Source organism: Rhincodon typus, chromosome 1 (assembly GCF_021869965.1).
Source record: "Rhincodon typus isolate 14 chromosome 1, sRhiTyp1.1, whole genome shotgun sequence".
Lineage (NCBI taxonomy): Eukaryota > Metazoa > Chordata > Chondrichthyes > Orectolobiformes > Rhincodontidae > Rhincodon > Rhincodon typus.
The window spans coordinates 37,188,858-37,214,074 of record NC_063332.1 but is presented as its reverse complement, the minus strand read 5'-3'; the positions used below and the strand labels follow the sequence as shown (position 1 = coordinate 37,214,074).

Below are 25,217 nucleotides of genomic sequence, written 5' to 3'. Positions count from 1 at the left end.
TGTTCTGTCTGCACAAACTCTGCTCTAATCTGTATCCGTCCCTCCCCCAGTCTTTTTTTTTTATCGATGCGACAGCTGGGAGAGGCAAAGATTGGTCCAAGATTTATAAGGACCACTTTCCACAGAGGCGCCACAAGAGGTGTCAGGAAGCGGCTTGGCGCTGCAAGTTACTAGGTGCTCCAAGGCCCTGGTAACAGCATCTCAAGCTTAGCGGAAACCTATGGATCGCCAGCTCGGTGGGCGGCTCTCGGAGTGTTTAAGGAGGTGCCTGTGAATGGATGTGAACTGATGCATGAGCTCGAAGGCTGTGATCGCCGGAGCGGGGACAGGTCCACTTTAGGAGCTAAAGATTCATTCTCCAAACGGCGCTTCACCTGCACTGAGTCTTCGCCCTTACGTTCCAGTGAGACCTCTCCGTGACCACTGGCAGCGTTTCTGAAAGAAACAAACAGGAGAAGGAAGTTACACCAAACAAAAAAGAAACCACTTGTAGAATCGCTGAAAGGAGCAAACCCCGGAAGCTGAAAGAAGCAAAGAAAAAGTGAAGCTTGAGCGTGCAGAAACCGAATTGTTGTCGTTGGTCCAGGCGGACAGGAAGTTGGTCGTTATTATTTCGCCGTTGATTATTCATGCGGTTGCAGAGCCCGGCCAGCAGCGCGATGGATGGAAGTTTGTCCCCATTTGGGAGCTTGGCCAGGAGTTCGGGAAGCGCCTCTTCCAGGGTCCACAGCATAGACGCAATCTTGGGATTTACCAAAGAAGATTCCGTCCTCCATTCGCCCTTCACTTCCCACAGAAACTCCAGGAATGTGGAGGAAGCGGGAAAAAGCAACGGCCGGGATTGTTTCAACCGAATGTCAAACTTAAAGCATGACCAGGAGAACTCTGAGACTTTGGATGGTAAGAGCGTGTTCCCTTTTCACAATGATGCTGCGCTGCAAATTAATGTTAATACAAGGCTAACGGGTGAAGTCTGCCCCAAATACGCATGTCCATTTGTACGACTAGGTGTCAATGTGTCGCAGTTGTATTCTGGAGTGGATTGTCCATTTAACTCCATTTAATAACAATGGCTGTAATTGCAAATAATGAAACGTTGATCCCCTCATTGCCAATCGCTATTATCATTTTAAAGAATTGTGATAAATACTGCAACTTGGGGTTCTTGTAGTACAGTGGTCATGTCCCAACCTCTGATCCAGGAGGGCCGGCTCCTGATGTGTGTAATAACATCCCTGTAATAACCTGGTTGGTTAGAAAATATCTAAATACTGTAGCTTAACGAAGTAGGTTAACAAAAACATGCGAAATAAAGATGTCGTCCTCTTTTGTTCGGATCAGATCACTTCTGTACGAACAGCAGTGGCGAAGGTCTCCGGCCTCCGGACATTGTCAAAAGCAAGCAACAGGAGAATAGTGTGATAAACGCGGACCAACCCAAGAAGAAACACCGGAGGAACCGAACAACATTCACCACATACCAACTTCATGAGCTTGAGAGGGCCTTTGAGAAATCCCATTATCCAGATGTCTACAGCAGAGAGGAGCTGGCCATGAAAGTCGACCTACCTGAGGTTCGGGTACAGGTGAGATACCTCTCTTTCTGTGTCCGTGCTGTGCTCGTATCTTGCTCAATGCTCACTTCTCTTGCCTGAGTTTCACGATTCGATGATGAGCCATTAGATGTAAACACAAGCTGTGAGCGGGACGCGATGATTGACCTCTCTAAGATTTCGCCTGCCTGACAGTTACTGTCTCTGAGGTAATTTCTGACCCGGTCACCGGGTGTTCTGGAAGTTTATTACCTGATCATCCATTCAGTATTGTATTTTATTTCCAACATGTCACTTCGTGAAGTTAGCGTCCATTGATTTGGTGCGTGGGATGAGAGGGTTCTTTAAGGACGAGAGATGAAGTAAATTCTTTGGGTTTTAGAAGAATCAGAGATGATTTCGGTGAAAGATGGAAAACTGGAATAGGCTTTGACCAGTTTAATGTTGAGAGGTCGTTTCCATTGACTGAGGGATCTGGAAGATGTGTGTGTGTGGGTGAGGGTTCACAGTCTCAGGACCAGGAATCTATCCTTTTAGGAGATTCCCGGGATTCTGAATGGTTGAAATTGTCTACACCAAAGGGTTGTGGTGCTCTATCACTGAATTCATTCCTAGCTGGGATAGACAGACACTCTCTCTGGGAGACAGTGACAATGATCTGCTAGGATAGAGGGGCCAAATAGTCTTCTTCCGCTCGTATTTTCATCTGTATGATCAAAATGAACCTTAAAGCGCAGACATACTTACCATCAATTCATGCCTTGTTATTTAATTTTACAACTTCAAATATTGTCGTTCGTCCTGATGACCCCAAAACGGTAAATTATTCCCGGTTGTTTTTTAAAAAAGGCCTCCAATACATTTCTACAGATTTGTTAAATTCTATGTGTAACGTAAAGTGTAGAAACCTCAGTTGGAGTGGTGGCTCCCTTGAAACAATATTATCGATGCTGGAAGAAGAATAAAACCGAAAAGTACTGCAGATGCTGTAAATCGGGAACTAAAACGGAAATTGCTGCGAAAAAAAATCGTAGTTTAAGTTTCCGGTGTTAAACATTGTGTTCTGAAGAAACGTCGACTAACCCGAAACGTTAACTCGGATTTCACTCCACAGATGCTGCCAGACCTGCTGAGCTTTTCCAGCAACGTTGTTTCTCTCACCTGGAGGAAATGTCACATGTGATTCTTATTGAACTGCGCCCAATAGTAATTTGACAATACGATTTATTGGTAACATCTGACAATATTATACATCAAAGAGATTAATACTGTTGCGAGAAGATTCTGGACGTACATGACCAGTTAGTCAGTGTCTGCGGGTGGGAGCTAAATGCCAACTGGGCTGCGTCCAGGTTAGGTTATTGCTCCAGATTCGCAGAAACTGCCATCTAAAGTTTTCTCACCAAACAGCGTGCAGAACACGCACGGTTTCTGCTGTGCTCGGACTCATCAGGTTCGCAGTCTTAACGAACCTTTTCTACTCCTGTTTGGCTTGGCAATTAAAAAAAAATGCGTCGAATTTGACAAGTTTTAAACTGCAAGGAGAAACTCTTAAATGTATTTCATGATTATTAAAGATCCTGCTACCTAAAAATCAGTACTTCAGAAATATCATAAACGTACCTTGCATAGGGCTAAATGAAAGCTGATTATCTTGGGCAAAGATTGCAACATATAAGACCCATGCATCTTTCCTGTATTCATGTATTCTGCCTTAAAATTTGCTGCAACGTTGCAATCTGCCCAGACAAATTAAGGGCACTAAACAATGCAATCCTATTCATGATTAACACACGAAAGGACACGACAGTAAGGGAAGCAATGTACGGTACCTGCTAGGCAGAATACAAATGGTATCATAGGAGCAGGAAGGCTGACGTTTCGGACCTAGACCCTTCGTCAGAATCATCTGCTGTGTTCATCCAGCTCCGCACCTTGTTGTCTCGGATTCTCCAGCATCTGCAGTTCCTACTATCTCAGAATACAAATGGAGTGGTTTGTAACCAGGAGTGTCAGATTAAATTCATTCGGCATAGTCATAGAGTTATACAGCATGAAAACAGACCCTTCGGTCCAACTTGCCCATGCCGACCAGATATCATAAACTGATCGAGTCCCATTGCCAGCACTTGGTTCATATTCCCTCTAAACCCTTGCTATTCATATACCCATTCAGATGCCTTTTAAATGTTGTAATAGTACCAGCCACCACCACTTCCTCTGGCAGCTCATTTCATACACGCACCACCCTCTGCATGAAAAAGTTACCTTTCAGGTCCCTTTTAAACCTTTCCCTACTACAATACATTAGTATTACCACAAGCAATTTGTTTTGTTCAAGTTGGATATTTTGTTCAAAGTACGATTCGGAAATCGATTTCTTTTTAGCAGTGTAACAGTAATCATATGCAGCTGATAGTTTAAACAAAAAGATTCGGTGGAGTTTCATTGCAGTTTGTTCTTTTCTTCCCAGAAACGAATCTTGAACTAACCAGCGATCGTTAACAATCTGGGAGTCTTCCTTTTATTTCTGTTTTCTTTGAAACAGTTTGTGGCAAGAACTCTTCCACCCAAGTAACAAGCAATTTTAACTTGCTCTTTCCGTTCTCTAAGGGCCCTGCAAAGTCATAAGAAACCCGCTCCGAACAAAGGGGCGGTATGGTTAATTGATTTTATCCTGGTAGACATTAAAAGCCTGAATTATTATTATTGTATTAGTTGGCATTTCCGGTCATAAAAGATTGTTCTAGACCAGATTGCAAAGTAAATGTTGATATAGGTAAACTTTAACCGAGAAATAGATTCAAGTCAAACTCACTCATGAAAATAGCGAAGAAATAGGAATCCAATTATTAACATCCATCTCTAACACTAAATATATCTTGCTTTCCTTAGGCCGCGTTCTGGCACAAGTATATGGATCTAACACCCCAAAAAATGAGATCTAATCAAATATTTCCAGCAAATCTTTGTTTACAGGCATTAAATTAGGCAAATATGCAAAAAGGTACTTTCTCTTTGCTGATTCGGCCCCTAAATAGTTTCAAAACTTTTAAAAAAAGATTCTTGTGGAGGGGAAAAAAAAGCTGTTGAGCTATGCAAACTGGTTGATAACTTTATTAAACATTTCAATCATATTAAATGGTGTAATAATAACGAAGACGCAGTAGTTAAAATTCATTTTTTGGCGCTCGAAACATTCGGCCTTCGCCAGAGATTTGTTTAATTTCAGGCCAGATTCCTGAATTCAGTGCGACTTCACATACCGCAAGGTGTGGGTAATTCAGCGGACTGAAAATGAGCAAATGTTTGTGCGCAGGTTGCTGAGTGGGATCGTAAATTGGAATATTGTCAACTGGAAGAGACTCTTTGGCAGCATTCTTCATTAGAACATGTAAGTTATGTGCAAACAAGACAGACCCGAAAGAGCCTGCCGAAATAAATGCACATATAATTATTTCTGTGTAAATAACACCAGAAATTCAGAATGAGCAAGAGATCCCATGAAACAAAAACAGAAATTACTGGGGAAACTCAGCGGGTCTGGTAGCAGGGTCAATGGCTCGAAACATTAAAACTTCTGTTTTCTCTCCACAGATGCTGCCATACCTGCTGAGTTTCTCCTGCAATTTCTGTTTTTGTTTCAGATCTTCAGCATTCGCAGTTCGTTGCTTTATTATACAAATTCCATTGCTGAGAATTTATGCAAATAATTGGACTTTCTGCTTTTCCGTTTAACCTCTTAAACTATCGTTATTTGTCAACTCCGTGAATTCCAAGACCATTGCTACGTTCGCGTTTTTAAAACGAATTAAATTCACTGCAGAAAATTGAGCGATTGTATTTCTTTTTAAAAGAAATCAGCATTTTATCTTTCTGTTGATCCAATCTTACTACCCGTCTCTTTCCTTCTACCTTTGCACTTTGGGTTGACTTCAATTCAATGTTTTTTTTTCCATCTGGGGTTCCTTTTCACCAAATAAAAATCTATAAATCTCATCCTGAGCAGAGATCATAGAATCCCTACAGTGTGGAACAGGCCATCCAGCCCATTGAGTCCAACCAACCCTCTGAAGACCATCACACCCAAAACCACCCACCTACCCCATCCTTCTAACCCTGCATTTCCTATGGTTAACCCACCTATCCTGCATACCCCTGGACACTGTGGGCAATTTAGCATGGCCATTCCACATAACCTGCACATCTTTGGACTGTGGGAGGAAACCAGAGCACCTGAAGGAAATCCATGCAGACACAGGGAGAATGTGCAAACTGCATACATACAGTTGCCCAAGGCTGGAATCAAACCCAGGTCCCTGGTGCTGCAAAGCAACAGCGCTAACTACTGAACCACCATGCTGTTGGTGATCCCACCAATCAGTAAGACTACTGCTGCTTTATTGTTCGCTTACACTTTCAGTAATCTGGTATGCAAAAGTTTTCCTACTGGGCAGTGAATGTAACAGTAAAATAGCAACCAGGGAACATCTCCCTGTAAAAAAAATCAAATAATTGCTTCAGTGGCAATATCTGTTTTTATTTACGAATGAAACAAAACACTTGTCCAGCAGCATAGCTATTTAGGGGAAGACAGTGGTGAAGTGGTCATTTCACTTGACCAGTAATCCAAGTGCTGGGCCAATGTTTTGGGGCCATGGAATCGAATAGCAGGCTGATCCCTGGTGTGACAGGATTGAGCATGAAGAGAGACCTGATCAGTTTGGACTGTATTCACTAGAGTTTAGAATAATGAAAGGAGATCTCATAGAAATCTGTTACATTCTAACAGGACGATGTATAGGACTTTGGTTTGTACAGGATTTTGGTTCGGCTACATTTGGAATACTGCGTACAGTTCTGGTCGCCCCATGACCAAAAGGATGTCGATGCTTTGGAGAGGGTGCAGAAGAGGTTCACCAGGATGTTGCCTGGTATGGAGGGCGCTAGCTATGAAGAGAGGTTGAGTAGATTAGGATTATTTACATTAGAAAGATGGAGGTTGAGGGGGGACCTGATTGAGGTCTACAAAATCATGAGAGGTATAGACAGGGTGGATAGCAAGAAGCTTTTTCCCAGAGTGGGGGACTCAATTACCAGGGGTCACAATTTCAAGGTGAGAGGGGAAAAGTTTAAGGGAGATATGCGTGGAAAGTTCTTTATGCAGAGGGTGGTGGGTGCCTGGAACGCGTTGCTAGTGGAGGTGGTAGAGGCAGGCACAATAGTGTCATTTAAAATGTATTGAGACAGATACATGAATGGGCAGGGAGCAGAGGGATACAGATCCTTGGAAAATAGGTGACAGGTTTAGATAGAGGATCTGGATCGGCACAGGCTTGGAGGGCCGAAGGGCCTGTTCCTGTGCTGTAATTTTCTTTGTTCTTTGTTCTTTGTTCTTGACTAGACAGATTAAATGCAGGAAGGATTTGTCCAATGACTGAGGAGTCCAAAACCAGGGGTCACAATCTATGAATACAGGTTAAGCTATTTAGGGCTGAGAGGAGGAGAAATTTTGTCACCCAGAGAGCAGTAAGCTATTGGAATTGTCTGTCACAAAATGTGGTTCAGGCCAAAACATTAAATGTTTTCAAAGAGGAGATAGATATAGTTCTTAGGGCTAAAGGGATCAAAGGGTATGGGGCAAAAATGCAACAGGGTACTGAGTTGGATCATCAGCCATGATCATATTGAAAGTGGCCCATTTCTGTTCCGATTTTCTATGTATCTATACCACACTGGTGTCATCACCACATGGTGACCAACATTGATGTAAAATCCTGTCTGGTTCATTAATGCCCTTTAAGGGACTTGATTTGTTCTACATGTGGCACACAATAATGTGGTTGACTCTTAACTGCCAATTCAAGTTAGGCAATGGCCAGAAATGCCCACATCCCATGAATAAAAAGCATGTTTACCCCTAACAATTTCTGTAATTTGCATACTCAACAAGTTACCTGATCAAATATTGTTGCTTTGAGCAGATCAAAAACAATTTGCTAAACCTGATGAAGTGCCAGGTTTGGTTATGTACACACTTTTATATCAGAGCTTTAAGTGATGATCTGCACATTTAGCCAGATATACTGACAAGTTGAAAGAATTATGAGAAGGAAGTCACAGGTTCATTTGTATAAGGGACTAATCATTTCAGACTGAGATGAGCATAAACAGCTTCACTCAAAATGTGGCAAATCTTTGAAACTCAACTCCAGAAAGTTTGGATATTCCATTATTGAATACCTTCAAGAATGAGATAGAAATTTGATGCCTCAGGGATATAGGGAGTTGGCAGTAAAGTGGCATTGAAGTGTAATACCAGCCAGGATTGCATTAAATAAAGGAGCAGGTTTGAAGATCCATACGATTTACCTCTGATCCTATTTCCTGTGTTTAGTATAATTTTATATGCAATTGTGTAATGTTTTCACAAGATCAGAATGAAAATGCACATACAGGATACTGTTGGAATACTGTGTATAACTGTGGTCGTCATGCTACAAGAAGGATATTATTAAACTGGAAAAGGTGCAGAGAAGATTTACAAGGATGTTACCGGGATTGGAGGGTTTGTGTTATAAGGAGAGGCTAGACAGGCTGGAACTTTTTTTCCCTGGAGCATAGAAGGTTGAGAGGTGACCTCATAGAGATTTATAAAATCATGAGAGGCAATAGATAAGGTAAATAGCAAAGGTCTTTCCCCTAGGATAGGGGAGTTCAAAACTAGAGGGCATAATTGTAAAATGAAAGAGGAAAGATTTAAAAGGGACCTGAGGAGCAATTTTTTCACACAGAGGGTGGTTCATATGTAGAATGAATTGCCAAAGGAAGTGGCAGATGCAGTTATAGTTACAATATTGAAGAGACATTTGGACAAGTACATGAAAAGGGAATGCTTAAAGGAATATGGGCCAAACACAGGAAAATGGGACTGCTTTAGTTTGGGAAACCTGGTTGGCATGGACGAGTTGGATAAGTTGATCTGCATTTGTGTTCTATGACTCTGTGATTATAATTTCCTTCTATATTCCTTGCAAGCCTAAAGCCCATGTCCTATAAACCCAATAGCTTTTCTTTCTGTAGCTTAAGAGCCTCAAATGTATCCCTTATGACTTTGCTACCATGCTGCAGCTTTCATTTTACAAGTCAAGATATTGAGGAATTCTGTATGTTTTCTGCTGCTCCAAAAATTTGATTTTGTTTTATTTACTCTGGGTTGTGAGCATTATTTCCCATCCCCAGTTGCCCATAAAAAGATGCTGGTGAGCCATCTTGTATTAAATGCCTAGTTCACTATTGCTTGAGTTCGTTCTGCTTCACCATTAGCTATTTTTCCAACATCCATATTCAACTCGCAATAACATTTTTCCCCTCTGCAGAATCTATTGGTGTCTGGACTGAATTTCATCTTCTTCCATTGATTTGTTAATTTGCAGATTTTATCCATTTCTCTTGATTTGGCCTCTTGGCTCAACCATGCCCCCATTGTTTTCCTTTCCATCAATTTAAGGAAATCAGCTGGCAACCTTTTCTCTTTTCCAAAGTCCTGTTCATATTATTTTGGGACAAGGGCAGCAGATGAATGGAAATATCACCACCTGCAAGTAATGCTCTATTTCACACACACAGGAACACAGGAATGGGAGAAGGCCACTCAGCCTGTGGAGCCTGTTTCACCATACAATGAGATGTGTGGCCTAACTGCATAAATCTGCCTTTGGTTCAGATCCCTTAATATCTTTATAGAGTCATAGAGTCAGACAGCACAGAAATAGACCCTTTGGTCCAAATCATCCATGCCGCTCAGATATCCTAAATTAATCTAATCCCATTTGCCAGCATTTGGCCCATATCCCTCTCTTCTTATCCATATACCAATTCAGATGCATTTTAAATGTTGCAAATGTATCAGCCTCCACCACTTCCTCTGGCAGTTCTTTCCATACACGCACCACCCTCCACATGAAAAAGTTACTTCTGAGGTCTCTTTTAAATCTTTGCCTTTCACCAATGCCCTCTCGTTTTGGACTCCCTTACCCTGGGGAAAAGACCTCGAATATTCACCCTATCCATGTCCCTCATGATTTTGTAAACTTCTATTAGTTCACCCCCTCAGCCTCTGATACTCCAGGGAAAATAGCCCCAGCCTATTCAGCCTCTCCTTACAGCTCAAACCCTGAAACCCTGGCAACAGCCTTGTAAATCTTTTATGAACCCTTTCAATTTTTGCAACATCCTTCCTATAGCAGGGAGACCAGAATTGAATGCAATATTCCAAAAGTGGCCTAACCAATGTCCTGTACTGCCACAGCATGACCTATCAGCTCTTATACTCAACACACTGACCAAAAAAGGCAAACAGTAATAATGTATATTTATGTTTAATGTTTCTTTTTTGTGTCACAATTAACCATATGAACTGGGGATCATCTCCTGATCTGACCCAGGTGGGAAGGTAAACCTGAAGAAGGCAACCACATACTTGTCCATAATCGAGAGCTTAGCTTTACAGCAGTGCAAAATTAGGCTGGAAAGGAATTCAGGTGATCCCTTGGAAGTCCTGGACAATTTTCAAATTTAAACAGTGTTTACTTAAATCCACCAGGATCGCCAACAATCCCATCTCCAGTTTTTGAACATTTTTTGTATGTATTTCGGTCTACCTGAACATAGCTGTTTTCTGATTATGAGAATTCTCATCCGGACCAAACAATATTACAAGAGACTGGAATCTTTTCAGCAATATTTTTTAAAAACTCTTTATAAGTAGCAACATATATAATCTCTAACATGAATACAAATGAAGTGCAATTTCTGCTTAAGATGCAAAAGAAAACACACAGATGAAACCAAGTAGAAGCATGTCTCCTGGTGAGTCCCCAAAAAGGCCCAATACCTGCCTATTAGAAAATTCACTCATAGTTTGTGTATTAGACAATTCCCATCTGATTTCTATTTTATGTTCTGTATCAATGCTGAGAACATCTTTGGCTTTGTATCTTTCTCTACTGGAAGCCATAGGAGCTATTTTCACTAAAAATATGTTTTTAATTTTCTATGCTGAATTAGCTGATCCTAGCCAGGAAAAAAAGGGTAAAATATCAACCCCAGGAAACATATGAAACATATTCCCAACAGTAAACCTTTGAAGGGGTGGGGGTAGCATTATAAGTTAAATACATGGTATTGCAAATTTTGTTTATATCTTAACACTAAAATGTCCTTTCATTTCAGGTATGGTTTCAAAACAGAAGAGCCAAGTGGAGGAGGCAAGAGAAATTGGAAGCCAGTGTAATGAAACGTCAAGATTCACCCATGCTTTCCTTCAACAGATCGTCACAAACTTCTACCATGAGCACTCTGAACGGTAACTTGGCACTTGACCCTTGGCTCACTTCACCAATATCCAGCTCATCCACATTACAAAGCCTTCCAGGTTTCATGACCACAACACAAGGCCTGCAGAGCAGTTATACACCTCCACCTTTCTTGAATTCCTCAGCCATGAGCCACAGCCTGCAAAGTATGGGTGCAATCACTCCCTCAACCTTCCAATGTGGGACACCTTATGTGGACAAATTTCCTTTGGAAGATGCAGAACAAAGAAACTCCAGTATAGCTTCCCTAAGAATGAAAGCCAAAGAACACATCCAATTCATTGGGAAAAGTTGGCAGACAATCTGAGAGATTTGGTGGAGATTATAAAATGAAAATTCGATTAAAATTCCTTAATTGTTTCAAATGCTGATTACAAGTTTTAAATTGGGATGTAGAAGGGTCACATTAAATGTCAGAGCATCAGAAAATTTCAGAACTATTCCGAAGAATTTACCTTTAAACATGTCTTTTTTTTTAATTTTTGTGCATTTGTTGACAGTGTTTTTGATATAGCTGCAATAAATTTGTTGTGTAGGGTGTGTAGTTTCTTAAATTAATACTAAATGAGCCATATTTAGTGCTTTATACATTTTTAACATTTGCAAGGTTTTAAGATAATAGTCTGTTTGAAGAAAATTTTGCATTTGATCAGTGAGATGATTCACATCTGACCAAAGTAACATGATTGTTTTCATAACTATGGCAATAAATGAATGCTTTATTAATAATAGAACATAAGCATTTTTACGTCTAAGAAAATAGTACGTCTATATTATTTCAATCGAGAATTTCTTCATTCCTGGTTCAATGGAATAAAGGTTATCCATGCAATTGCAATGACTGGTCCAAATGATAAGATCATTCGGTAGGACAGATCATATTAAAGAAAGAAGGATTTTCATGAAAGAATTACCAATAATTACACTTTTAACATTAAGGCATTTACTTTTTTTTCTTGATGCACGCATTTGTTTCTTCTCAGTTTTTCCACTTGCTCAGTTGATATGGCCAATTTACAGTGGGCTTTAGATCTACAGGTGTAGAAGCCTACAAATACCTGACCAATTGGCCAATCTTCGTGTGTAAATCCAGACAGCATGTATCAAGAGCAGAACAAGTAAGCTTCACCTTAGCCTTTTGTGACATGCACTTTTTAGTAAGAGTCATTGAATTGCAATCAGATTAAGAACCTTGTCTGAATTTTCTTCGGCTTTTTATGCCAGGAGTGCTATGCCCAGTTATATAGCTGTTAATTAATTACATTAAGTAATGCAACCAAACTAGAGCAAACATGGAGCATTATGAGTCCACATGGCTCAGTAGTATTCATGGTAATGCATTTATCCTCCAAAAGAAGAATAATAGCAACCTCTTAGCGATTAGAGCAGAATGTTATGCAATAGTTTACTTTCAGGTCACAAAATGCAGTGAAATTTACAGGAATTTGTGTTTTAGTGTCAAATGCTTTTGTAATATGATCACTTCAAAACGTGAAAAAAAAACTAAAGCAGAGAGATAATTTGTCAAAAGAAATCTTGAATTATTTGAGTTTACATTTATATTCATCTTGTCTACAGTTCTAATTATCAAGCCACTCTAATGAGCTACAGAAATTTAGAAATCATGGGAAGCAAAATTCAATATTGACATGGGGATTTGAAATGGCCATTAGTAAATTGGCTAGCATATGAATGAAGAGACATGGCTACAAAATCCACTGCTGGCCGTTTTGGTCCACTGCTACATTTGAATTACACCCCACTAGATGTGGTTCTGCGTTCTTTGCTGGTAATATCTGTTATACATAAGTAGTTACTTAATTAGTTAGTTACGTGTAAGTCAAATAATCTTAATACTATAGAAAATCTAAAATTGTCATCCTGCTTTAAGTTTGTTTACATCATGCAGACTGGGTTCAATTATTCGATGAAATGTTTAGTTTTTACTTTTGAAAATGTCCATTATCCAATGGGACACCCAAATTAGTCAGACAATTGTGAACTTGTCTATATATCTGTTTACCACTGTCAATAGCCAGGGACTTCCACTTCTGCATTCATTAATATGTAATGTGTCATCTATCAAAAAGAAAGAGAAAATTTGCAGTTATCTAGCACCTTTTATGATCTCAGGATGCCCCAAAGTGCTTTATAACCAAAGGAGTACTCTTGAAGTGTCACTGTTAAAATGCAGGAAACCAGGCAGCCAACTTGTATTCAGCCCCGTCCCAAAAATGTAATAAAATAAATAACCACAGCATCTTTTTTAGGTGTGTTTTGAGATAAATCTTGACAAAACAAAGGATGGATTCTATTGCTGTCATTTCAATAGCACTGTTCCTGATGTTAAAATTTCATTTTTTTTTCATTAGATTTGTAGGTGTGGAGTTATATGCAGGCCAGACCAGGTAAGGATAGCAGTTTCCTTCCTTAAAGGACATAAGTGAACCAGATGGATTTTTTCAAAATTTCAAATAACAATCATTAGAATCTTAATTCCAGATTTTTTTTTGATTTCAAATTCTACCATCTGCCATGGTGAGATTTGACCCAGGTTCCAAAGCATTATTTGGATCACTAGATTAATAGTCTAGCAATAACACCACTCGGCCATAGATATATGTCCAAGTCAGAATAATGTGTGGCTTCAAGAGGCATCTGCAGGTAGTGGTGTTCCCATACATCTGTTGTCCTTGTTCTTCTATCTTATGCAAATTATAGATTTAGAAGATCTTGTCAAAGGAGATTTAGTGAATTGCTGCAGTGCATCTTGGAGATGGTATTCACTGTGGTAAAGGGAGGGAATATTGAAGATGCTGAAAGGAGAGCCAATCAAGTGCATTTCTTGAAATGGATTGTATTGAGTTTTTGTGTGTCATTGGAACTGCACCCATGCCAGCGAGAAGAAAACGTTCCATCACATCCCTGACTTCTGTCTTGTGGACAGACTGTGAACAGTCAGGAGGTGAATTGCTCACTGCAGACATCCCAGTTTCTGATTTGTTTTCTATCCATAGTATTTATTCAGCTGGTCTAGTTCAGTTTCTATTCAATGATAATTCCCAGGATGCTGATAGTGGAGGATTAAGCAATGGTAATATAATTGAATGTCATGGGGAGATGGTCATTACTAGACATTTTCAAGCCACAAATGTTACTTGCCACTTATCAGCCCAAGTCCAAATGTTGTCTTGGCCTTTGTATAAATGGTCTTTATCTTTTTGTATATTTTTAATAATCATTCACTGCTTCATTATCTGAGGCAGTATAAGTGGTGCTAAACATTGTTCAATCATGTGATGCCTTACATCTGGCCTTATAATCATTGAGGGAAGATTTGATGACATTGCTGATGACAGTTGGACACTGAGAAATTTATGGAGCAATGTTGGACTGAGATGATCTCTAACAACCATAACCATTTTCCATTTTTCTGGATACAATTCTAAGCAGTCAAATCATACAATGGAAATCCCACTGTTTCCCAAGTGACAGCAGTTTTTTGAAGGCTTCTTGATTCCAAAAGCAGTCAAATGCTCCCTTGATGCCAAGGGCAGTCACTCTCACCTGTCTTTTTGAATTCAAGCATTCACTCCCTCCACCACTGATGCTCAGTAGCAACAGTGTGTACTGTCTACAAGATGCACTACCGAAATTCACCAAAGATCCTCAGACAACACCTTCCAAACCCATGCCCACTTCCATCTAGAAGGACACGGGCAGCAGATATTTGAGAACACCACCATCTCCAAGTTCCCTTCCAAGCCACTTACCATCCTGACTTGGAAATATATCGCCTTTCCTCCATTGTTGCTGGGTCAAAATCCTGGAATTCCCTCCCTTATGGCATTGTGGGTCAAACCACAGCTGGTGGACTGCAGCAGTTCAAGACGGCAACTCACTACCACCTTCTCAAGGGCAGTTAGGGATGGGAAATAAATGCTGGCCCAGCCAGCGATGCCCACATCCCACAAATGAATTTTAAAAATGCTCCTTTGTTCATGCTTGAACCAGAGCAGTAATTAGATCAGGAGCCGGTGACCCTAGTAGAACTAAAACTGAGCATCAGTGAGTAGGTTATTGAATAAACAACACTTCATAAGAACATAAGAACATAAGAACTAGGAGCAGGAATAGGCCATCTGGCCCCTCGAGCCTGCCCTGCCATTTAATAAGATCATGGCTGATCTTTGAGACTCAGCTCCACTTACCCGCCCACTCACCATAACCCTTAATTCCTTTACTGGTCAAAACTTTATCTAGCCTTGCCTTAAAAACATTCAGCGAGGTAGCTTCAACCACTTCATTGGGCAGGGAATTCCACCGATTACAACCGTTTGGGTGAAGAAGTTCCTTCTGACCTCAGTCCTACATCTGCTTCCCTTTATTTTGAGGCAATGCCCTCTAGTCCTAGTTTCACCTGCTAGCGGAAACAACCTCCCTGCCTCCACTTTATCTATTCCCTTCATAATTTTATATGTTTCTATAAGATCTCCCCTCATTCTTCTGAATTCCAATGAGTATAAGCCCAGTCTACTCAATCTCTCCTCATAATCCAACCCTCTCAACTCTGGAATCAACTGAGTGAATCTCCTCTGCACCCCCTCCAGTGCTAGTATATCCTTTCTCAAGTAAGGAGACCAAAACTGCACACAGTACTCCAGGTGTGGCCTCCTCAGGACCCTATACAGCTGCAGCGTAGCCTCCCTGTTTTTAAACTCCATCCCTCGAGCAATGGCAGACAAAATTCCATTTGCCTTTTTAATCACCTACTGCACCTGCAATCCCAACTTCATAGCGTTGTTGACAACACCTTCCATCATTTTGCTGTTATTTGAGAGTAGGCTGGAGTGGTAATATATCGTGATTTTTCCTGATTTTTGTGCACAGGTTATACCAAGAACTGTCCACATTGCCAGGTAGATTTCAGTTTTGTCTCTGTACAGGAACAGCTTGCAGAACAGGGTGCAGTTAGCTCTAGAGTACAAACCTTCAGTACTGTTGTTGAAATGTTGTCATGGACTATAACTGTTGTAGTATCCAGTGCTTTCAATACTTCTTGATATCACATGGAAAAAATCTTGCATCTGAGATATTAGGGCTCTCAGGAAGAAGCTGAGATGGTTCATCCACTCAGCACTTCTAGCTGAAGATTGTTGTGGATGCTTTGGCCTTATCTTTTGTATTAATGTGCTCTGGTCCCCAATCATCGAAAATGGGGACCTCCCCTTATTGTTAGTTATTGAATTGTCCACCACCATATATGACAGGCTGTGGCAGGACTATAAAGCTTTGATCTCATCTATTAGTTATGCAATCACAGCCCTATCTATTGAATGTTGTTCCTGGATTTGACATGCATGTAGTCCTTTGTTATAGCTTCACTAGATTCACACCTCATTGTGAGGTAAACCTGGTGCTGGCTCTGCATGTCCTCTTACACTCTAGAATTGATCCCCTGGCTTTGTGGTAATGGGAGTGAGGGGATATGGGCTATGAGGTTACAGATGGTGGTTGATTCTAATTCTGATGAGCTACAGGGTCTCATGGGTGCCTAGTTTTTTAATTGCTCAATCTGTTTGAAATCTATCCTGTTTTGGTACACTAATTGTAGCTTGACATGGTGGAGGGCATCCTTGACAGGAAGTAGACAGAACTCTGTTTTGGTCACTCAAACCAATTCTGTCATGGACAGATGCATCAGTAACAAATTGCTTGGTTTGGATAAGATCAGGAAGGTTGTTTCCTCTTTTTGATTCCCTCACCATTTGCAGCAGACCTAGACTAACTGCTCATGGACTTGGATCAGTTTGGTCTGTAGTAGTAATAGTAAGCTACACTTTGAGATGGACTTTGAAGACTCCATCAGCATTACATTCAGTGGCTTTACTACCCTCAGTCAGTCCTCTATATGAGGCATTTGGAGGAGTAATGGTTCATCAGTAATAGGCGATGGTAGATGGTCATCAGCACATTGGTTCCTTGTCTGTGTTTGAACCGATGCAATAAGACAGCTGGAGTAAGAGTCAATGTCGAGGATTCCTGGGCAAATCCGTCTACCTGTAAACCACTACCATCATCTATGATAGGTCTGGCCTGCGTGGTGCCTGGGATATTGTAAGGTATGATTCAGTAAGTACGGCGGTCAGGCTTTTACTGGTCTAATTTGTGGGATAGCTCTTCTAATTTTGACACAAGCCCCACATGCTTGTAAGGAAGATCGTCCAGCATCAGTCGGGCTGTCTGCAGTTTTTATTTCTGGTGCCCAGGTCAGTGCTGGATCATACATCTGCTTTCAATCCTTTTTTGACTTTTCTTTTGCAGTTTGATATAAATAAGTGATTTACTCAGCCATTTCAGAGAGCACTTAAGAATCAGTCACATTTTTGTGGATCCCCAATGACGTTTTGATTTTTGATTAGATTTTATTGTCACATGTACTCAAGTACAGAAGTACAGTAAAAGTGTATAATGTCACCACACAAGGTGCCATCTTAGGTACAAGTACCTAGATAGAGAATCTTAAGAACAAGGTAGAAAGAAAGAACATAGTTAAAGGTTAAACATTGCGGTGATTACAGTATAGTGTAAAACAGACAAAATAAAGTTAAAAGTTACACATTGCAGACCTTCTTAGTTTTATGTAGAAAATAAAGAAATAAAGCTGAAAGTTCAAACATTACAGTCTTTCTTAAGTGCTAAGCCATGGTAGGACCGCACTTTGAGGAATCACCTCGAGACCGGAAGTCCACACTGATGCCATGCCAGGCCAAGAGACGGCCACTTTAAGCTGACAAGTCTGCCATACTGGGTCAAGAGACCACCAAACCAGGCTGAAAGTCTGCTCTGCCACGCCAGGAGGCAACGTCACCACGTCTGCACTGAGTCTGAGGCCGAGAGTCCAAGGCTGGGAATCCGTGGCCAGAAGAAGAAAGAAGACAGAAGAAGGAAAACAAAATGCAAAGGGAAAGAAAAAAGAGAGAAAAAAGAGAAGGAAACTGTCAGAACCAGTGAGCTCCGTCTGATGTGTCTTACTCTGCCGCCATCTTGGTTAGATGCTCAGGCCAGATCAGGCGAGGACAGCAGATATATTTATCTTAGATGATATCAGTGAACCAGATGGGTGTTTAAGGCAATTATCAGAACCCACCAGAGTTGTACATTGGACATCAAGCCCCACAATTCCTGAAGTTGTCACAAATGTGAAAATTTGGTGAAGCCACTGAATTTCCCAATTTTCTTAATTCAGGTTAAAAGAATATGCACACCAAGTTTCTCCATTAACAAGAAAATCACTATTTATTGCAATCAAACTATTTTTAAATAACATAAAATAACATAACATAAGAACTAGGAGCAGGAGTAGGCCGTCTGGCCCTTCGAGCCTGCTCCGCCATTCAATAAGATCATGGCTGATCTTTTTGTGGACTCAGATCCACTTACCCGCGTTCTCACCATATCCCTTAATTCCTTGACAACAAGGTGCAGGGCTGGATGAACACAGCAGGCCAAGCAGCATCATAGGAGCAGAGAGGCTGACGTTTCGGGCCTCGACCCTTCATCAGAAAAGGGGGAGGGGAAGGGGGTTTTGAAATAAATAGGGAGAGAGTGGGAGGCGGATAGAAGAGGGATAGAGGAGAGGATAGGTGGAGAGGAAACAAACAGGTCGAAGAGGCGGGGATGGGGCCAGGAAAGGTGAGTGTAGGTAGGGAGTTAGGAAGGGGATAGGTCAGTCCAGGGAGGACGGACAGGTCAAGGGGGCGGGATGAGGTTGGTCGGTAGGAGATGGAGGTGCGGCTTGAGGTGGGAGGAGGGGATAGGTGGGAGGAAGAACAGGTTAGGGAGGCAGGGACGAGTTGGACTGGTTTTGGGATGCGGTGGGGGGAGGGGAGATTTTGAAACTTGTGAAATCCACATTGATACCATTGGGCTGCAGGGTTCCCAAGCGGAATATGAGTTGCTGTTCCTGCAACCTTCGGGTGGCATCGTTGTGGCACTGCAGGAGGCCCAGGATGGACATGTCGTCTGAGGAATGGGAGGGGGAGTTGAAATGGTTCGCGACCGGGAGGTGCAGTTGTTTGTTGCGAACCGAGCGTAAGTGTTCTGCAAAGCGGTCCCCGAGTCTCCGCTTGGTTTCCCCGATGTAGAGGAAGCCACACCGGGTACAGCGGATGCAGTATACCACATTGGCAGATGTGCAGGTGAACATCTGCTTGATGTGGAAAGTCTTCTTGGGGCCTGGGATGGGGGTGAGGGAGGAGGTATGGGGGCAGGTGTAGCACTTCCTGCGGTTGCAGGGAAAAGTGCCGGGTGTGGTGGAGCTGGAGGGGAGTGTGGAGCGGACAAGGGAGTCACGGAGAGAGTTGTCCCTCCGGAAAGCAGATAAAGGTGGGGAGGGAAAGATGTCTTTGGTGGTGGGGTCGGATTGCAGATGGCGGAAGTGTCGGAGGATGATGCGTTGGATCCGGAGGTTGGTGGGGTGGTACGTGAGGACGAGGGGGATTCTTTTTTGGTTTTTATTGCGTGGACGGTGTGTGAGGGATGAGGTGCGGGAGATGTGGGAGACACGGTTGAGGGCGTTCTCGACCACCGAGGAGGGGAAGTTACGGTCCTTGAAAAACGAGGACAACTGAGATGTACGGGAGTGGAATGCCTCATCCTGGGAGCAGATGCGGCGGAGGCGAAGGAATTGGGAATAGGGGATAGCATTTTTGCAGGAAGGTGGGTGGGAGGAGGAGTATTCTAGGTAGCTGTGGGAGTCGGTGGGCTTGAAATGAATATCGGTTTCGAGGTGGTTGCCCGATATGGAGACAGAGAGGTCCAGGAAGGGGAGAGAGGTGTTAGAGATGGTCCAGGTAAATTTAAGGTTGGGGTGGAAGGTGTTAGTGAAGTGTATGAACTGTTCGAGCTCCTCGTGGGAGCACGAGGCGGCACCGATACAGTCATCAATGTAACGGAGGAAGAGGTGGGGTTTAGGGCCGGTGTAGGTACGGAAGAGGGATTGTTCCACGTAACCTACAAAGAGGCAGGCGTAGCTTGGGCCCATGCGGGTACCCATGGCTACCCCCTTTGTCTGTAGGAAGTGGGAGGAATTGAAAGAGAAGTTGTTGAGTGTGAGGACGAGTTCGGCTAAGCGGATGAGGGTGTCAGTGGAGGGGGACTGGTCGGGCCTGCGGGACAAGAAGAAGCGGAGGGCCTTAAGGCCATCTGCATGGGGAATGCAGGTGTAGAGGGACTGGACGTCCATGGTAAAGATGAGGTGTTGGGGACCGGGGAATTGGAAGTTCTGGAGGAGGTGGAGGGCGTGGGTGGTGTCACGGACATAGGTAGGGAGTTCCTGGACCAAGGGGGAGAAAATGGAGTCGAGATAGTTGGAGATCAGTTCGGTGGGGCAGGAGCAGGCGGAGACAATGGGTCGACCGGGGCATTCAGGTTTGTGGATTTTGGGAAGGAGATAGAAGCGGGCAGTGCGAGGTTGGGGAACGATGAGGTTGGAGGCCGTGGGTGGGAGGTCACCGGAGGTGATGAGGTTGTGGATGGTTTGCGAGATGATGGTTTGGTGCTCAGGGGTGGGGTCATGATCAAGGGGGCGGTAGGAGGAGGTGTCGGAGAGTTGGCGTCCGGCCTCGGCGATGTAGAGGTCAGTGCGCCATACTACAACTGCACCTCCCTTGTCCGCGGGTTTTATGGTGAGGTTGGGATTGGAGCGGAGGGAGCGGAGGGCTGCACGTTCTGCGGGGGAGAGGTTGGAGTGGGTGAGAGGGGTGGAGAGGTTGAGGCGATTGATGTCTCGACGGCAGTTGGAGATGAAGAGGTCGAGGGAGGGTAGGAGGCCAAAAAAATCTACCTTTTTTTTAAAAACGTTTACTGAAGTAGCATCAACTGCTTCACTGGGCAAATAATGGCACAAATGAAACGTGAATTGCTCAGACATAATTCTGGAATTTAAACTCTACCCCTTTCTAAAAATTCCCAGATACAGACAAATAATGAAACAGAAGAAGACACAATTGTTATGATAGAGAAGAGGAAAGTCAGAGCAGCACAGCTCTGGCACCAGTCTGGGTCACTGATACAGATGAGGTATTCTATTTCATCTCCTTCCAATTCTTTGCTAATGACAAATGTTGTGGAGACTTCAATTCTCGGACTTTCATTTACTGGTTGAGGATTTGCTCTTTCAGTGCCTCTGAAGGCTTTTATTTCCCCATTGTCCTTTCAACGGGGGATCTGCACAGAGAGCAACTTACAGAGAATGACAAGGGAGACTTGTTAGCTATTGGGATTTTCTTCTCCTTCTCCATAGAGAAGGAAGAAAGAGAGGCTGGATGTTTCTGCTTTGTTGCCACAGCCAAGGCTGTAGCCACCAGCCAAGGAACCAATCAAGTGGTTGTCACTATGATGATCCCTCCTGAATCATAACAACTGGTACTAATCAGTTTTTCAAATGAAAGACTGCCTGGACAAAATTGGCCTGAACAGCCACAGACTGTGTCATTCTGTCTGAAATTCTCCCTCACTGCTTCAGTAAGGCAACATTGTAGATGCAAGTCACAATGTGATTCAGTAACTTGCTATTAAAGCTGCAAAAATCTTCTTAGGCAGTTCCCTGCATTTAAAGCAGGATCTTTTCCCATCTCAGTTCACAGTTCAGAAAAAAAGTATTACACTGAAATATTGAACTAGATCGCCTCTCTGAAATGAGGTCTTGAACTATTGAACTAAGTGAGAATTCTACAGTTAAACATGGGTGGCTCCACAGTGAATTAGCGAAAAACAAGCAAAATTAGTAGGCTGCTTTTTTCCCTTAATTTGTTAGGGGGATGAGTTAACACCATTGCTGCGGTTCTGAAGTCACACGTAGGCCTTCCTGGTAAAGATGGTAGATTTTCTTCCCTAAACACTGTTAGTGCAACACATGGGTTTTTATGACAATCAACAATGGTTATATACTAGCCATTAGGCCAGCTTTTTATTTAGGTTTGTTTTCCGATTGATTTCAAATTTACCCCATCTGCCATTTTATGGCTCAAACTCAGTTCCCCAAAGACCAATGAAAAATAATGCAAAAAAAAGGAACAGGAGTTGGCCTTTCGGCCCCTCCAGCCTGCACCTTTCCTGGCACCCTTTTATTCTGAGACTATACCCTCTGATGCTAGATTCTTCCAAGAGGGAAACTATCCTCTTAGATTTACCTGTCAAGCCTCTTAAGAATCCTATATTTTCAATGACATAACCTCTCATTCTTCCAAACTCCAATAAGTAGAGTCCCAACCTGTCTACTGCTCATAAGACAGCCCTCCATACCAGGGAACATAGTAGCAAACCTTCTTTGAACTGCCTCCAATGCAATAATATCTTTCATTAAATAAAGAGGTCAAAATTGCTCACAGACTCCAGATGTGGTCTTATCAACACCTTGTACAGTTGCAGTAAAACTTTCCGATTCGTACACTCCAATCACCTTGAAATAAGGGTCAACATTCCAAAAACCTTTCTGATTACATGCTACACCTGTGTGCTAACTTTCTGTGTTTCATGTACAAGTATATCCAAGTCCCTTTGTGGTGCAACTTTCTACAGTTTCTCTCCATTTAAATTATATTCTGCTCTTTTGGTCTCCCTTCTAGAATGAACAACTTCACACTTTCCCACACTTCACTGCATTTGCCAATGTATTGTCCTGTTAACCTGGGGTTGTCTATTACTTATCCAAAACATTGCCACGACAACACCACCTCCTGCAAATGTGTGGGAATGAAAAGGCCTGATCAATGTGCTTGAGTGGGTGATGTCCTCCTTTCGTTATGCCTGCAGCAGATGAAATAGCATCTGCAAAACTCTCACCAAATGAGGACCCAACATAGTTCCAGTTTAATTAGTTGAGATTGGATGTGCAGTTTGCTTGCCCTTGCAAGCTGTGAGCATGTTTCCATTAGCAACTAATCGGAGCACATGGTGAAGTTAGTTAAGCTCGGTGCTGTTTTCTCTGACCATAGTCTGACCATGGCAGCACTTTTTTACTGTGAAGAATTGCTACAAGCAGAACACCAATATATCTGACTCAGAATATAACCACTCAGCCCATCATCATCAAGATGATCTAGATATGAAGAATTTTTATGGTATAGTATGATCAAAGGGCAAGATGTTAGTGCCACTTGGCGAAAACCTAAAGCTGAATCTCAAACAATAATGAATGAAAGATCCTGTTTGCTGTACCAATGTTATTTCACCCTTTTGATCTTGTTTTGATGTCAATGATTCTACTTGGCTGATTTAGCGTCTGGGCTGTCAGTACCATCTGCTATGGAGAGAGTGAGTGTCTGCAGCAATTAAACTCCAAAAAAAAGCCAGAAGCTAAGATAAACTGCCCAGGTTGTATGAAGAATGAAGCACTTTCCTAACATGTAACAAGTTGTAGAAAGGGAGCAAAGCTGACATTAATATTGATCCTCCAAGCAAATCACAATCTCATTTAGTGAATATTTAAGGTTTTCCAAAATCTTGCTGTGTACCACTGTTTCCATGCACCACAACCATGAAAACATAATTGCTATTCATAATGAATTGGCAGATTGTTATTTTTTGATGGAAGGGCATGTATGTCTGTGGCTACCTGTGTTAAAAAAAGACTATTGGGGAACAAACAAGGCATTTTTACCTTTTTGATGTCAGAATTCTGAGAACATGGAGAACACAACCAGATGTAGAATGGGGTTCCTCCTTACTCTGTTATGAAAGTATCAAAAGTAAACAATATTAAGTGGCACAGATGTCTGACGTAGCGTTATGGCTCACATGGGTGCCACACTGGAAATCAAGCTCACTATTTTCACAGTATTCATTAAAGTTAAATATTTTAAGAAGCATGCAGAATTCCCCAATTTACCTGACTTTCAGACCTGGGTTGACGGGAAACACAGACCAGGCTTCTGTGCTTTAAAAACTTGCTGTTATTACAAGTAAATACACTCGATCAGCTGTCAGCATTGTACACTACCAGCTGAAACTCTAATCCCCTCTACACACGCACTCACAGACAGGAAATAAAGCATGTGAGTTATGGGCAGAGGGAAAAAAACTGGAAAAGCAGTTCAGTTGCCTCTGTTCGTAGGATCTGCTAAGATGGTTCTTATGTGGATCAGAATAATACTGCTTCTTGGTCTTCCTTCGTGGAATGCTTTCACTGGTTTTTAGGAGAAGCAGGTGACTGTTAGTAACTGATTAGTAATTAGTATTACCTTACAGCAACTGCTGAAGATAATTTTTTTTTCCAGACTGAATAGCAGAGAACAGAGACAGCTCACGGTCTGCTGTTGATCAGATGACTTCTCACTATCTAGTTCATAGCTGCAAGCTGTTCAGCTACCCAGGAGCAAATCACAGAATTGTTGGTCTTTGTCATTTGTACACAAGCCTGACTTGGTTGCACCTTTTTCCTACTTGGTTTGGATCAGCAGCTGTAAACAATACCGAATAAGTTTAAAAAATCATGCAATGAATCTTTAGTAATCCTTTAATTTAAAATAGCTATTTCCCATTTCAATCCACAATTAAAAATACAAAAACAGCAGAATTTACACGAGAAAATATTACTTTGTCTCTATTCATGTCATCATCCTGGAAGAATTTATTGACTTCTTGGACTTGTTAAAATCTAGCTTTTTGAGATTTCTCAGAAGTCTATACATGCCTTCCCCTTCCCAGCCCATCATGATTACAGTGCAGGCATCATTCAAAGGGCAACCTTGTCTACTTACCGTCAGCTCTGTCTCTGAGCATAAAATCACTGAACCATCAAAGGATGCATCTATAGGATTCTCACCACCATTATTCATCAGAAACATTCTTCTCAGTGGGGACTTTTAGACTCAGGAGCGCAGTTTGCTAAGCTCATCACAAGCACATCTCTCCAAGTGGCCAAGAAAGAAACACCCCACACATTTCTGGCACTCAGGGGTTCATTGGAGACTAAGCACTTGCTAAGTCCCAGGTAGTAGATGATCCTATGGCCTTGATCATTAGGGATGTTTTCAGATTCACAGACAGGCACAGGTAAACAGGCAGATTTATCAGTATTACACAGTAAGTTGGATCAAAGGATGGAAGTGGCCACCTATGTTATCAGTACCATGCATACATACATCTGGCTGTCTCCATGGATGCATTGGTGATCACCAGGGTAAGTTAAGCCCAGCACACTCAGTGTCTGTCATTTATGCCCATTGACCAATACCCCTTCCTCTAGCCATAGGTGCTCAACATCAATGACAAGGTCAGGGAG

At 42.1% G+C, this 25,217-nt stretch overlaps 1 protein-coding gene across 1 annotated transcript; it reads left to right on the top strand.

Moving 5' to 3' along the window:
* Nucleotides 1–629: 629 nt before the first annotated feature.
* On the top strand, nt 630–11,237 carry rx3 (retinal homeobox gene 3). Its single transcript, XM_020533308.2, has 3 exons — nt 630–900; nt 1,342–1,586; nt 10,788–11,237. Exons 1-3 carry the CDS (start codon nt 630–632, stop codon nt 11,235–11,237), a joined length of 966 nt encoding a protein of 321 aa, XP_020388897.1.
* The last annotated feature ends 13,980 nt before the right edge of the window (nt 11,238–25,217 follow it).